Consider the following 16224-nt stretch of genomic DNA (forward strand, 5'->3'; position numbering starts at 1 on the left):
CAACACAGCATGGTCCTGGCATAAATACAGACACATAAACCAGTGGAACTGAATTGAGGGCCCAGAAATAAACTCATGCATATACGGTCAAATAATAATTGACAATTATACTCTCTGGAGAACACTCTCTGGAGAAAGGACAGTCTCTTCACTAAATGGTGCTGGGAAAACTGGATATTCACATGCAGTACATACAGTACGTACAAAAATTAACTCAGAGTGAATTAAAGACTTAAACATAAGACCTGAAACCATAAGATTCCTAGAAGAAAACATAAGAAAGAAGTTCCTCGACACTGGTCATGGAATTGATTTTTTGAATGTGACACCAAAAGCATAAACGACAAAAGTGAGACTATATCAGACTAAAAGGTTTCTACACAGCAAAAGAAACAATCAAAATGAAAAGGCAACCTACAAAATGAGAGAACATATCTGCAAACCATAGATCTGATAAAGAATTAATACCCAAATACAAAAGGAACACATACAACTCAATAGCAAAAAAGTAATCCAATTAAAAAGGCAAAGGACCTGAAGAAATATTTTTCCAAAGACGACATACAAATGGCCAAAAAAAGTACATGAAGAGGTGCTTAATATCACTAATCATCAGGTAAATACAAATCATAACCACAGTGAGATATCATCTCACATCTGTTAGAATGGCTATTATCAAAAAGATAAGAAATAACAAATGCTGGTAGGAACGTGGAGAAAAGGGAACCCCTGTGCAGTGATGATGGGAACATAAACTGGGCAGCCACTAGGAAAACAGTATGGAGTTTCTGAAAACATTAAAAATAGAACTGCCATATGACCCAGCAATCCTATGACTGGGTATTTACCTGAAGGAAATGAAATCACTATCTTGAAGATATATTTGCACTGCCAGGACCACTGCAGCAGTATTTACAATAAACCAAGAGAGAGACACAACCTAAGTGCCCATCTATGGATGACTAAAGAAAATGTGACGTCACACACACACACACACACACGAATGTTATTCAGCCATAAAAAGGAGGAAATACGGCCATCTGTGACAACATGGATGAACCCTGAGGGCATTATGCTAAATAAAATAAGTCAGAAAATGAAAGAAAAATACTGTATGATCTCACTGATAGGAGGAATTTTTAAAAGCCAGACTCATAGGAACCCAAGCTTCAGCTTGGGTAAGTCTTAACTAGAGATGGTCCATAAGGCTGCTTTGATACAGACAGAACCCCTTGATGTAAACGGCCTAAGAGCTCCAGGGAGACGACAGGCTGTGGAGGTGCACGGTCTGTCATTTTGTTATAGGTTTTACTAAAAGCGCAATGCAGCGGCTTCTTCATTTCCATATCCCCTGATACAATGACGTACATATTTAAAGCAGTCACTTAATGAGAGCTGGAGGTTTCACTCACTGTGGGCCCGAATAAATACAATCTTACCTTGTGCCTGAGTTCAAAGGTCACATGGATTCTGGAAGGCTGTTAAACATAAGTGCTCAAAGTCTAATTTTAAATGCAAGACCCCAAAGATCCCTTGACAGTGAAATTAAATTATTAAGCAGAATGGCCCAGCTATCATCTGGAGGCAGACCTGGGCATTTCGCATTGAGTACCACCATGGGCAAATATTGGCAGTAAAATGAAAAGAGTCAGGAACAAAATATTCTTGGGATGGCTAAGAATGAGGTAAAGAACTTTAAAAAAGAGATCAGAAGGAAAAAACTACCATTTATCGAGGGATCACTGTTTGCTACACACTGTATGTATCAGCTGTTGTGTATACATTAGTTGACCTGATCCTCAGAGCAATCCTGTGAGGGATTTATAACACAGACAACATCATCCATGTTAAATGCCTTGTCCGAGGCCAGCTCATGCCCATTTATTGAGTTGTGCTGGTGCCAAGGAACAGAAATAAGGCAGGAGTCTAACATTAGATGTCAGTCTTGCCTCAGTATTCCATGGCGGGGGCAGGAGTGGGGTTGGGTCAGGGAGACAAAGTCTGGGCACAGTGAGGAAGGAAAGCGCCTCTCCCCACTTGTTTGAGTTAACTGAAGGTGGTGGGAGAAGCTTCCGGTTGCTGGTGGTGCCTTGGCAGCCATCTGTCTGTCACTGACCCATTCTCTGCTTCCTGGAGCGAGGCAGATACAGCAGCATATGCAAAACTCTTGTGGGGGCGTTTCTCTAGCACATTTCCAAGATTTCTGTGAAAAGCCCAAAAGCTGTTGGCTTGAGCAAAAGCGTTAATTGGACTCATAGTACCTTTAAACAAATAATACACTGGTGAAATTTCTGTCATACTCTTTCTTTTAGAAGTAGATATGACAGAAGATCAGAACATCTCTCTCTCTGGGTCAAGTCTGAGCAAATATTTTTCTTCATCAAACTAATCCTAAAGGATGGCCTTTATAATTAGTGTATTGAATAAAAAACTCTGATGTTATTTGTTCTGATGCTTATAATAATCCATAAATCCTAAAATTGATATTTTGGTGAGAATTTCTCTCTACACAATTTGTCTCAGTATCTTGATATCACTATTTGAAGACTGTGCCCTAAGAGGTCAAAATCTCGTTACCACAGTTCTTGAGTGAAGTTCTATATTTCCCTAGAAATTGTACAAGACACTCTCATGGAGAAAATGGACAGGTCTTCAGTAGGCTTAAGGAGACAGCTTCCGATGAAGGAAGAGGATATGTGGCCATTTTACTGTGATTCTTTGTTTCCCAGAGATTTCTCATTATAAAGAGAAGGGACTTGTTCTTCATTAGAAAATAACACTATACTATAGAGTACGTAAGATAAAACATGGAGGAAAAAGTAAGCATCTAAAAGTACATGTTGTAGATCAGGTCCAAAGCTTGGATGAAGTATATGCTCCTTTTAAAAATACTTCATTTGGATCCACAGGTAGCTGAATTTCTAAGACCAACAATTGTTAAAATTCTCAATAATGAGCTATATATAGGAAGAGATGTTGTTTGAACTGGCATTTCTCCCCCAGGTGTCAGGCTAATGACTTCATCATTTTCCTTTCAGGAAATTTCTCATATAAAGACAATCTTTATATACAGAGAGCCACTTACATAGCTTATCATCACCTTTACTGAGGCTCTATAATACAATAATTCCGATAATACCTTCTCCTGTCTTCTAACCATGTCAAGCTTCATAATACCTCATTTTTGTCATACGCTATGTGTTTTAAAAGAAAGAGGTTTCAAAGAGATATAGAATACACATATATTGGAAAAGAAGAAAAGAAAAAAAGAAGAGAGGAAAACCCCAACTGCAATTAAAATGCAACAGTCCTCCACTGTGTGACCCAAAGCTAGTTAATACAGACATTTCCAATAACTTTAATCTTTAAGTGGTGATTGTTGGGAAAAAAAAAAAAAAGAAATCAAGTTTGCGTTTCTTAAAAGACAAGAGGGAAGAAAATGACTTGTCATATCTGACTGGGTTGGAAATATAAAATCCAATTCTGAAGCAGTAGAGATAAGAAAAGTGCTGTGAAAGTGCCATCAGCTTAGCAAACACTAAATAATGAACAATGCAGAGACTGTCCAGCATGATAAAATACTCTATTAGAGGGACTGTTTTTAAATGAGTGATAATTGTGGCACATCCACAGTGAAACGTTATTGAATTTTTATCTGTAGCTGGAAGCTTTTGACAGACTTGCTGAAAAGTCACCTACAAATAGTACCTTCTTTAGATGAATTTGACCAAAAGGGGTTTCCAGCATGTAACATCTTTCTGACATTTACAGGACTTTTGCTTCCTTGAAGAATCGGATCAGATATTCTTGGTTTCCAGAAAGACACTTAGGTTTTTCATGAGTCTTATAGAAAAGCCCTCACTATTCTTCCTTTCATAAAAATTCGATTAAGTTGTTAGTTAAGAATTCCAGTCAAATCTACCCAGGATTCGACAACCAGAGAGCAAAGAGGTTGGTACCTAGAATTAACTGCTATTAACAAGCAACACTGTTCCTTGGAGACCTTCACCTTATACCTGTACCTCATAGGAAGAAGGTCTTTTACATTTTTCTTGTATAATTTATAACGCTGGACGATAAATTACAGTACTGAATTTAGGATAATAAAGTAAAAGAACCTTGTCCTAAATACATGAATAGAAAATTGGTTCTAAAATAGATCCTTGTGTGTGTGTGAGTGGGGGATGGGGGGGCACAGCTTGTATACTTCAGTTTCTTAAAGTGGGTGAAACGTCAAGATCGCTCCCCCTCCCCTTTTAAAGTGCATCCGGTGGCATTCATACCAGGAATGAAGCATCACGTTCATCTCGCTGCTGTCATTTTGGCAGACAGCTGAAGAACAGCCTCACCCCTGAAGTGGAGGAAACAGGCAGGCTGGCTTGGCATTTTGAGGCATACTAGTGATGGGTGGGTGTCCTTCTAGACACTATGGTGCATTCTGAGAATGGTCAGGTTTAGTCTAGATTTTGTCACTGACTCATTTTGACCTTGGGCAAATGGCCAAACTTCTGTGTTTCATGATCATGCTTTATAAAACCGAGAGAATAAAAGTTGGCCTGTCAACTACAGCTTGAGGCAGGAATATGGGATTAAAAATTAATAATTATAAAGGTCCTTGAAAGTATGAAATGCAAATCTAAGTGTTGAATGCCATTATCATCATCATGGCATCCTCTGGGACTGTCACATGCAACACTTTCACAGGTATCATCATCCCTTTGTTACACTTTCCTGGGGCTAGCAGTCTAGAAAGGGACTTTACGTACTATTGATTAATAAGTAAGCCGTCTGAAAGAACATATCTAGTTTATACGTAGAACATTTTTCTAAATTCAATCCCACAAAGTAATGGAGATTTCTTCCATTAAATCGAGGCCAGCCCTTTATTCTCTTTTTTTGTTTTCCCTGTCAAAGATCTGTCTCTCCTACCCACTGAATTTTGTGCCAAATCTACACTTAGTTTCAAGTGAAGAAATTAAAAGATGCATTTTTTTCTAGTAAGAGTCCATTAAGTCATGGGTTGACCTTGGTTAGTGGGCTTAGTGGAAGTTTTAAAGCTCCCAACTACCTGAGGCTTTTCTGGATAAGAGCTTGGGTTTAACAGTGCCTTCAGGTATAGTGATTCACTGATTCTCACTGAAAGAGGCTTTCCCATTTGGCAACCAACTCGGTTCTTTCAGATTTGTGGTTCGGGTCCTGCTGCTCCAGCAGCCAGAACTCCGTACAGCTGTTCTGGCTGTCGCCTCGGGTAGCTCTGCATCTCCGCCACCTCTTCGGTATGGCTCTGTAATTTCTGCATGCCACTTTAGAGCCTTCTCTTGCTTTCCAACTTCTTCTGCCTCTCCCTTTTCCCAGAGCTTTTCATTTCTATTTCTTCTTCCTATTACCATTTTACAGTTTTGTTTGAAGATATAATCATTCAGCTGGAAGCCCCCAGCCTCCACACTAAAGCATTCATGATATTATCATATTTTAATAAAATATTTCCCTTATGAATACAAATGTTGGCATTTTCAAAGAAACAGCCACATAATTCTTTATGGGCAGATACTTAGAACTCCATAATTACACTGAAACGCCCACAGCCTTCTACGGCTTCACAACTGAAGTCGTCTCCTTGCTGAGGGAGGTGGGGCGGTGCTTTCTAAGCAGTACTCAGTACAGGGACAGCAAACGCTACAGATGACCAGCTAGCTGATGGATAGGAAGGGAACAGTGTTTGGTTCTGGCATGTTTTCCAATAACAGCTGAGCACTCTTTTCAGAGTTTTGAAGAACAAAAAGATATCTTTTTGAGATTCAACTTGGTTTCTCAGATGAGTAATTTGTAGACAGAGGTGACTCTCAGATGCAGATCGGTTCTCAGGCAGATTCTCATGACCTAGGAGACTTTTGGGAACTCTGGTAGAGTGACAGCCATGACTTACTAGGAACGTTTCAGGACTACAGACAGCTGTTAACCCAGTTTTAACAGCAACCACAAGACTTGAGATAAAAGAGAAGCCTGAAGGGGTAGGAGAGAGACGAAGATGCGATACTAGAGAAGGAATGCAATGAGTGGGAGCTCCAGTGATAAGATTTAGAGCAGTGACCCCAGGAACCCCATGCTGAGTACTCACTGTGTGTCACATGCTGCTAAAAACTCGAAGGTCATCATCTCATTTAATGGCTACAGCAACCTAAAGAGTGTGCATCATTATTTCTACTTAACAGGTAAGAAAACCTATTTAGCTCAGAGAAATTATTGTGTCACCATAATTTCCCTATGGTGATACAATAACTTGCCTGATTTGTTCCCATGTGTGCCTGACTTCAAAGTCAAATATGTCTTTATGCCTCCTATCCTAAGGGAAAAGCATGAGAAAGTCTATGAATTAAAAAAAAAAAAAAGAATGTAGATGTTTAAGGGGGCTGGGGGCGGGGAGCAACATGACCATGATTTAGAAGCCATGTGAGGATACTCAGTGAGAGAAAGGGAAAAGAATAGTAGAAATGTATTAAAAGGAGACTGACCCTCATGTATTGGTATTTAAAATGTGCTAAAAGCAAGAGAACATGAGAAACCTATTGATCAGTCTGAAGCTTGGAGGATAATCAACAGTGATAGTACATAGCACATCAATGTGGAGACAGAGCTGGACGGGTCCGGATGCTTTTCCTTGTAAAATGAGAGAATGACCAGCATCTCCATTGCTGGTAACAACAAGGGTTTCAGAGGATTCCTGAGAGTAATCAGGTAAAAACCCTGAGCACAGGGGCCTTCCACACAATTCTTTCTTCATTAAGCTCGATTTCAATTAGTTTACACATAACAAGAGTATAATTAAGACTGAAAATGAACAAAACTGAATTATAAAATTATCATTTGGTGTCTTTACTCATACAAAATCTACGATTAATTGTAAAATTGGGTACAACATGGAAATATATGTGTTTCAATTTTAGTATATGTGCTGCCAAAGCGAGCACAGGAAATATATATAAGGCTAAAGTCTCATACAAAAGTATAAGTGTCAATTTAGATACGATCAAAACAAATTCAGAATTGGACAGTGGGAAATTCATAAACAAGATATAATATCAGGGGTAACTTAATGTTCTCTGTAAACAGCATGATCGCAAAGTTAACCAATGACAATGACTCTGGAAGGGATCACCAATAGAGGAAGAGGAATGACAAGAAAGAAGCCACAGAATGAGAGTCAGCTTTAAAAAGTGACAACTAATAAGACCAAAAAATGATTATGGTATAGAAAGCCTAACCTCGGAAAGATGATTAGAGAAACTAAATATGTAGAGTGAGGCTAAGCAAATGTCTGAGGAGGAGCTGTCTGATAATGGTCTACAAATATTTGAAACTTGTAAATACTGAAGCAGGAGAGGAATTACCATGCATGGAGTTTTAATTAAAAATAATCAGATGAAATTATGACAGGAAAAACTCTCGCTTAATGGATTGGCAAAGGCAAAGCTGAACAGGACAGTGTCTCGTGAGATCCTGGCTAGGGACATTTCTATTCTCATTTGTGTCAAGGCAGAAAAACAAACAGCGGGGCGGGGATGGGGGCAGTCTGCATTTTATCTTCCATTTACTATTAAGGCAGAAAAAACCCATGCTGGTGAGCTCTAGCGTGGGAGAATTCATAGTTCACCTTCTGGAAAATGGCAATGCATAATGGTCTCCAAGTATGCCACACAACCACGCACTGGGGGATGCAGACACACCTGGACCTTCTCCATCCTTATTTTCAATGATATGATTGACTTGTAAACACTTCTACATTCATTCAATTGGTGTGGCAATCGAAGCCTTTTGTGTTAAAAGAGACACGGATTCCGTGTGCCCTTCTCATTGAGCTGGCTTGAAAAGAGTGAGAGGAACGTTTTTATTTTTAATCAGATTTTGGGAGACAGTTTGGTTAACTGAAACTGCTCAGCGGAAGTGGGCTGTGGACCTGACTGTGGCACAGACTTGAAGACGATGTCTCTCTGTCTGGTGTTCCTGTCCATGAAATGGGAAATCATCTGAAAGCCCAAGCTTTTGACAACAGAAGGGCTGGCAAAATAACTGCGAAGGAGCTCCCAAATGTAAAGGGCTAGAGAGATTAAAGAAGGAATTTGGGGCGTTCTAAATCAGTGTTTTCCAATCTTGGTGATTTGTTGAAATTGCCTGAGAAAGTGTTAAAAGGCACGGTAGGTAGCCTGGGCATGTCCCCCGAAGAGTCTGACCACAAACTCGACAGGCGATTATGACATAAGCCAAGACTGAGAGCCAGTCCTTTAGAAGGGCGGTTCTCGGCCTCTGATTTGATTGGTTTGGGGATGCTCAGGCCACATGCGTGAACAAGTAAGTGTGAATCTCTCAGAGTGAGACTCAGCAACAGTATTTTTTTCCCCCAGCATTAGTATTTTAAAAGTTCCCCAACTGATTACGACTGACATGCACCAATGTGGAGAACTGCTCTCTAAAAGGACATTTTTCAGGAAGCAAGTTTCACTTGTAGGATTTTGAGTCAATATTACACATTAGAACCTAATGAAGATGGGTTAAAATAAGACTATAGTTAGTGAAGAAAATTTGGATAACTCTTTCAATCTCAGCATGGCTTTTTCTGAAAGGAATATGGTTGTGTACATTTATAAAGGATTGTTTAGCACAAGTGGCAACTGAGAACTAACTAGCTGCAGGCCCTAACCAAGTGGCTCAGGGGAGGCAAAACAGCTCCTTCTACACAGAGCCTTTCAGACCCATAAGATTTCAGTCAGTATCAACTGCATAATTGTTTAAGGTGAATAGCTATTTTTTTTAGCAGCTATTCAACTTGTCCAAACATTGGGCTTGTAACAGATGCATTTGTCATGTTAAAAAAAAATGCTCACTAGAAAAACAAACGAAAGCAATGTGTGGTGGTGAGGTGAGAAGTCCATCTAGAATCCAGAAGGCACTGTCTAGAGAGGACTCTACGAGAACTGGAGGCATAAAAATCAATCCCAGAGCATCGTCCGTGAGAAGTCGCAGCTACAGCAGTTACCCCGATACAATGTGAGAACAGCCCTTTATTTCTGTGGTTTTCCTTCCCCGAACCCATAAGCCCAGTCTCATCATGAAAAGAGACGAGACAACCTCATACTGAAGGGCATTCTGCAAAATCTCTGACCACTGTTCCCCTAAACTCTCAAGGTCATCAAAACAAGAGAAGTCTAGGAAACTGTCACAGTCTAGACTAGCCTCAAGAGGCATAATGACCGAATGTATTACGATGTCCTAAATGTGATCCCGGAACAGAAAAAGGACATTAGATAAAAACTAAGAAAATCTGAATAAAGTATAGACTTTAATTAATCATAATGTGTCAATATTATTTCATTAGTTGTGATGACTATAAGGTGTTAAAAATAGGGAAGACTGGGTACCAGATATGGGAATTCTGTACTACCTTTGCAACATTACTCTAAATCTAAAACTTTTCTAAAAAAAATCAATCCCAGGAGCCTCATCGCCATGGGCATATTAGCATTCATCGGTGAACTGACGTGTGGAATTACATTAGCAGCTAGACTCTCCGAGAAGAGTGCGGACAGTGCAATGACTGGCAAAGGGTCACTACGGCCGTCGAGTGTGAAACAAACAGAAAGGAAGCTACAGTCATTTCACTTCGGTCTACTAGCATCTTCAGGCCCAAAGTCTTTGATATCCAGAGATGAACAGGTAGGGGCCAGGAAAATCTTTTCACACACATTAAACTATTTTATAGAGAAGATATTCAACATTTAATTTCTGAAAAACAGGACAGAAGAAAGAGGTTTAGACCGAAGCCGAGGGACTTTAATACAAAATAGATAACCTCCTAGAGCATAAGGTTGCTTAAAAAGCAGAATATGTAATCAAGGAAGTTTTAGAATCTCTAATCCTGGAGACTTTTAGAGAATCCAAGACAGAGAGGACTCCCTCACTACCCTCCGAGGAAGCAGTGTAGACAAAAAGAGCCATGAAGCCCCTTTCCTGTTCTGTTGTATATTTTTAAAAGCAACACATCCTTAAAACAAAAGGATAAAATACAAAAGAAAATCATCAGTGTTCAAATCGAATACACTCTAACAATTTTTATGTAGGTCACATTTTGCTGAGAATCTTCTTTGCCATAATAGTTAATCTCAGGGTCTTGATTTAGGTTTCTTACAAATAGCAGATACTACAAAGGGCAGATATTACTCTGTGACTTTACTAGAAAGTTGAAATTGTGATCAATTAAGAAAATATGTAATAACCTAGATCCCAAATGCCCAACCCTAATATGATCCTGCTCAACTCCCTTACACCAAAAGCATCTTTGCTAAAACAGATCTTGAACATAAAGAAACTCTAAAGTGAGGCGTGGGAGACAAAGACTGAATTGTGAATGAGCGTCAGAAAACAAGGCACATGCAGAGAGCAGTGGAGGGAGCCATGAGAGACGGTCAGGTTGGGTCCATCCAAGTCCCTTCTGGGACTGCTTCTGTAGCTCTTGACAAAAAATGCTCTTTTTGTCTGGGACCAAATAATGCTGGGGCTGCTGGTGACCAAAGACGTTGCCACACGGAAATCACTCACCTGTGATGGAAAGCGATAAAGAGAAAAGACAGAGAGAGAGAAAAGGAGGGAAGAAGGTGAGGGGAGGCAGAGGGAGGGAGCACACGCAGGTGTGTAAGCATGTCTGACATCATGCTATCTTGTGAACCTCTGGATGCAGCCACACCTGAAGTCTTTTGATTGGCCAGTTTTATCAATCGATGCGTTCTCTTTCTTTCAACTGGTCTGTGGCTTTCAATGGAAAGAACCTTAAGTAAAACAGGTCTAAGGAAGACCGAGCGGGGGGACACCAGAAGAAATGGAGCAGGGACATGGGGTGTGGTAGAACGGAAGTTAGAACAGTGCCTTTGGTGGAGTCGGGATCTACACGAGCTGCGGAGACCCTTTAAAGTGTAAAGAAGACAAAGCGACATTCAGGCAAATACTAAAAGAGATGGAAAACTTATCTTTGAAAAAAAAAGATAAGTTTATCTCCTGGACAAATGGCCAACCTTGCTCTACCACTAAAATGCAATACTCTTCAGTATGACAGCAAACGTTTCGGGTGGATAAGAATCCTGCTGTATTATTGGAGGAGATATTCTATGAGAATAATTTTCTGCCAACTTCTTCTATTCCACTACATTAATAGGTTGTTAATTATAATAAAGCATGGAAGTTACCATGCCAAATAGTTAACAGGATGGGGAACAAGCAATAAACTTACGATCCTTTCTTGATTTCTTCCCGCTGAGAGTATCCATGAGTGCTAGACAAAAGGCTGGCATTTTCTTCATGCTACCTAGTCTGGAGACCTGAAAACATTTGTGCTGAGGTAATCATCCGGTTCGCTTTTCAAAGAATAATAAAGAGCTGTCCCTTATTCCCTTTCTAGAGTCACACTGACATGGAATAATCAAAGTAACCCATTATCAGAGAATTCTCTGCTTTGTTCAAATTACAAACATCAGTAGGCATCTCTCCTGGGAATTTAAAGAACAGACTAGTGCAGATGAGCTAGGCTTGTTGTTAGCAGAATAAACCAGATTCGCTTGATGCTTTGTTTTAACAAAGACAACATAAGTAGTGATTATAATTCATTTGGGTTTTGCACTGATCATCAAAATGCTGACAGTTACTTAAATCACTCACTGGGTGGAATAATCACCTTGAGAGGAACTGAGAAGATACAACTTATATTATCAAATGGAACTGAGTACATGAGACAAAGTGTGAACGGGCGTGGTAGAAGAGATCTTTGTCAGAATAACAGAGATGATTAAAGACATGAACTAGATAGTGATTGTACTGAGTACTCTTAGTGACACAAACACAACAGCTGAATTGTGCAATTACAAAGTTGAGCATAACTCAGAAAGCGCCTTTCTTCCACGCCCCCACCCCCGCCACCACCACCTTTAATTCTGCCCAACCCCTGACCTATACATATTGCCGTCTTCTCCTTAAGAACTGGATCTCTGAAGGCAGGGTGTCTAACTCAGAAAACGCCTTTCTTCCACCCCCGCCGCCACCACCTTTAATTCTGCCCAACCCCTGACCTATGCATGTTGCCGTCTTCCCCTTAAGAACTGGATCTCTGAAGGCAGGGTGTCTCCTCCTACACGCTTGTGGCATGCCCAGGGCCTGGCACCCCCAGGGTATGGTCCGTGGCTCCATCTGGGGCACGAACTCAGGACCTTTTGCATGTAAAGCAGATGTACTAACCACTACACTATGGAGCCACCCCCACCTCTCTCTTTCTGAAAACAGTGGTTGCCAGGTTAGCCTGTGTGAATCTCTCAGCTACTTGCTTTAGAGGCTGTGTACTATCTTGCCTTATGGAGCCCTTGCAGAATAAACAATAAAATCAGGAATGCTATGCCACTGGAGCTTACATTTTTAAATATTAGGTATTGATGGCTCACCAAAAGAAAGAACACCTTCCAATCATCACTAATAGACCTACCCAGGCAGTCCTGCATTTGCAAGAGTCAAAGGAAAGCAGGAAAAGAGGCATCTGGTCCCTTTTCAGAGCTGTTTATTTTGCAATTAGCTGAAGAGAAATTAACTTTTTTTTTTTTTTTTTTTGTAAAATGGGGTGGGACTGGGAGATAAAATGGGCAATTTAGACGACTGCTTGTGACAGATTGCCTGATAGGATGGGAGTATAAAGCTGTGGGCCTTTCAAGGACACCTACTTATGTGGAATCTGCTCAGATCTAATATTGTGCCCAACCATTCTTAATATGTAGGTACATGCTCTATTCTTATAGATTCTGAGAATAAACATGTGTAATTTTATCATGAGATAAAAAGTATAAAAAATCAAAGTATAAATAAAAAGTAATATCTTAAAAAATTTCTAAAGCAGAATATATAATCTTGCTCAAAAGTCCTCCTCCTTCTGGCCATTTTCCTCACCCCCAATTGACCCTCAGGACAGCTACGTAATCAGCATGAGGTCGGAAGTGGTGAGCATTCAAGGACTCTTGAACTCTGCCTGCGGGTCCTGAATTTCAGGGAATAATTTACCCCTGTGAATCTCACCCACACCTCTTCCATCTCTACCCTTGAAACCATGGTTAATCAAGTAATTATAACTTTTCAAAAGACAATGATAATAACTTACTCTGAAGTTCACATTCCAAATAATGCAAGTGTTTCCTCCTGATAATCTAATAGTTAAGTTCAGAGCTGATTTTGTTTCTTTCATGTTCTTGCTGTTTTTTTGCTTTTTTTCTATCCTGTTTGTACCTCTCCATTTATACATTCAAATCTGTTATCTCCTTTATTCATTCTTCATATCATTTTCTTCTTTGCTTCTATTATAACTGCCTAACACATACTTATGAATGAATACCTTTAAAACGTATTTATTTTATAGTTATTGAATAAAGCTTACATGCCCTAAAATTTTCAAATTATTTTTCTCTGAGTCATTAGTCCTTGATAGAAAAAGGTTTCACAGTTTTATATCATATCCTATTCCTTAATTTCCTTGAAATCTATAATTATCTCTCGGCCATCTCTTTTCCAGAGTAATTGTTTTTCTCATATTCTTCATTTTCTAGCACCTCAATCACTTCTACTATTCTCATTTTAGACACTTTTTCATTAACTTCGTATCAGTTAAAATGAAAGCATCAGCCATATGCTCAGCTCTGAGCCCTAAGACAGTTTCTACCCTGGAGAAGTTGCGAGGATAACAAAAGGTATTGCTTTCTGTTCCTGAGACACAGTGGTTCAGTCGTAGGTGACTTTATGTTGCTAAGGTTTACCATCAAGCTACGTTAACATGGACCATTTCTGCCTTCCCATGCCCTACACAGGGAAGCCGAGATTATAGTTCCTTTTGCAGAACCGCAAAGTATGGCACGTGCAGCACGAGCAGAAGAATTCTGGCAACGAATCTTCTGACAGCTTAAACAGGTCCCCACATGGTGATATGCATAAAGACACTCACATTTCAAATGAAAGTACTCGGGCTGGTTCTCAGCTGTGCCCACAACAGCTCCCCTCCTCGATACTTACTCTGAGACGTAGAAAGACTGGAGAAAGCTGACTTTGTTCGACCTGCCAACCACTCCAGGCTTTCATGCATGTTGGCCAAAGCTTTGAGGTCACTGACGTCACGCAGGATATCTTGCGGAGGGATTAGTTTATCACCCAGGTTTCCAATAAGGACTTCTGACTCCTTGCCAAAGGCTGCCCTAAAAAACAAACCAGAGACACATTTCACATACAGAAGGGACAAGATGGGCGTGGGCAATACTTTTCAAGGCATGTTTAGCACGATGGTTGTCATACTCATTGCAGCGCAGCAGGCCATTTTCCTAGGTTTAATTTCATGAGAAAACTACCATGTACCTGCTTAAAATTACTCTGGTAGGAGAGAGAGAGTTCTTGGTAGAAGGAAGCGACCCTGATGATTACATCTTCAACAGCAACAAGTAGGGGCTTGATGGGTCCCTATAAATAACTTTGATGCCTGTTCCTTCAGGGCTTTTCCCCTTACCTTTCATCCTCCTACGGAAGTTGAGGAAAGGCTTGGGATATTGCACATATACATTTGTTTGAGGGTTGTTGTAACAAATAAAACAACTAAGTTAATCTGGCATCTAGACGATTGTTTAAAAATGTTCAAAAGCAAAGAGGGCCCAGCCTCTTTAAGAAAGCAGGTTACAGGTGAGATGGATGATAGGCCTCATTCATTCATTCATTCATTCACTCACTCATTTGCTTATTCTAAAAAGGATCTGGGGCAAATAAACTATAAAGCGTTAAGGCATTCATTATTTGGAAAGAGAAACCAGTAAAGATTAACACTGTGATCCTTTTACTGACTGGAAAAATATAGTCAGGTGGATTTCAAACAGAGTCCAGTGTCTTCATGTTTTGGACGGCTGAAAAATCATGTTACGTAGGGTTTCAGAAGGATGAAGTCAGAAGGGATCCTACAGACTATATGAAGGAGCCACTGTACAGATGAAAAAATGAAGGCTCAGATAGTTAACTGTTTTGCCTACAGGACACAGCGTGGCAGAGCTGGGACTCACGTTGTCTGATCCCCACAGCTGTTTCTTTCAACAAAAGATGCCTGAAATGATAAAAGGTGACTGAGGATGTTAGGGAGAAATTTCAGGAAAGCTACACACAGGTGGGTAAGCAGAGCTGATGCTGGTGGAGGTTAGAACAGGCACCTGGAGAGCTTTGCCTAAGTCTCAAGGCTTTTGCAACTCAAAACACTTTAAATGAGCAAAGGCAAAAGCTTTACTTAAGTAGAACAAACTGAATTAAGTTTTAAGCAAGCACTGATTAATAATAGCTGACATATAGTCAGAACGATGCTTAATAATTGACACAGGCATTTAGTGTCCAGCACTATAGCGGACACTCAATGTTGAAAGAAACAACTGCTGTGAATTAAATGCATATTAAAATGTTTATGCTACCAAGTAGTGACTCATGATTAGGCTTCTTATTTCAGAAGAAGGTTACACTTGTAAGGAAAAGTCGAATTGACGGACTGAGCTGGTTAAGTCATGGCTGTGGAGACAATACAGTGCAGTGGATGGAGCACAGGAACCTTGAGTGTACATACAAACCCTGCTTGGTGGTCTTGTGAAAAGTCCTGGGGTGGGAGCCGAAATCTGCATTTCTTACTAGTTTCAGGCTGCCTGTCTGGGAAGCATGCGTCTTTTGAGTTCCCATGGGTTAGAGTAGAGCACAGGCTTCAAAGTCAGGCAAATCTGGATCTCAACCCTGAATCTGCCACTTACTTGCTGTGTGATGCTGAGCATTATTAGCTAGGGGTAATAGAACTGACCTCGTATGAAGTGATGTGAGAGGTGGACGAGGTGACTTTTAAAATCTTTACTGGGAAAATTTCAATAATTACAAAAGTAGAGAGAAGAGTATTATAAACCCCCATGTAGCCATTGCTCAAGTTCAATTATTAGTAACCCACAGTGAGTCTATCTTTCATCTATCCTCATCTACAACTCCTCCCCCTTGGAGCATTCTGAAGTCATTCAGATGATATTAAGTGCATAACACAGTGCGTGGAACTTGGTGAAAGCTACTAAGTTACAGCAATTATTATTCTTAGGTCTGTTGAAATGACTGGTTTATTTAGTGTCGACCCAAGGTACGCTATGATGAATGAATGGAAATAGA

At 40.1% G+C, this 16224-nt stretch overlaps 1 protein-coding gene across 1 annotated transcript in view; it reads right to left on the reverse strand.

Annotated features, from left to right (window-relative positions):
- Window positions 1-16224, reverse strand: part of EXOC4 (exocyst complex component 4) — a 643761-nt gene that overhangs the window by 90418 nt on the left and 537119 nt on the right. Inside the window, 1 exon segment of the mRNA XM_015588393.2 lies at window positions 14080-14258. Within this exon segment, the coding sequence (XP_015443879.1) occupies window positions 14080-14258 (179 nt within the window).

This window comes from Pteropus alecto, unplaced genomic scaffold (assembly GCF_000325575.1).
Source record: "Pteropus alecto unplaced genomic scaffold, ASM32557v1 scaffold22, whole genome shotgun sequence".
NCBI lineage: Eukaryota > Metazoa > Chordata > Mammalia > Chiroptera > Pteropodidae > Pteropus > Pteropus alecto.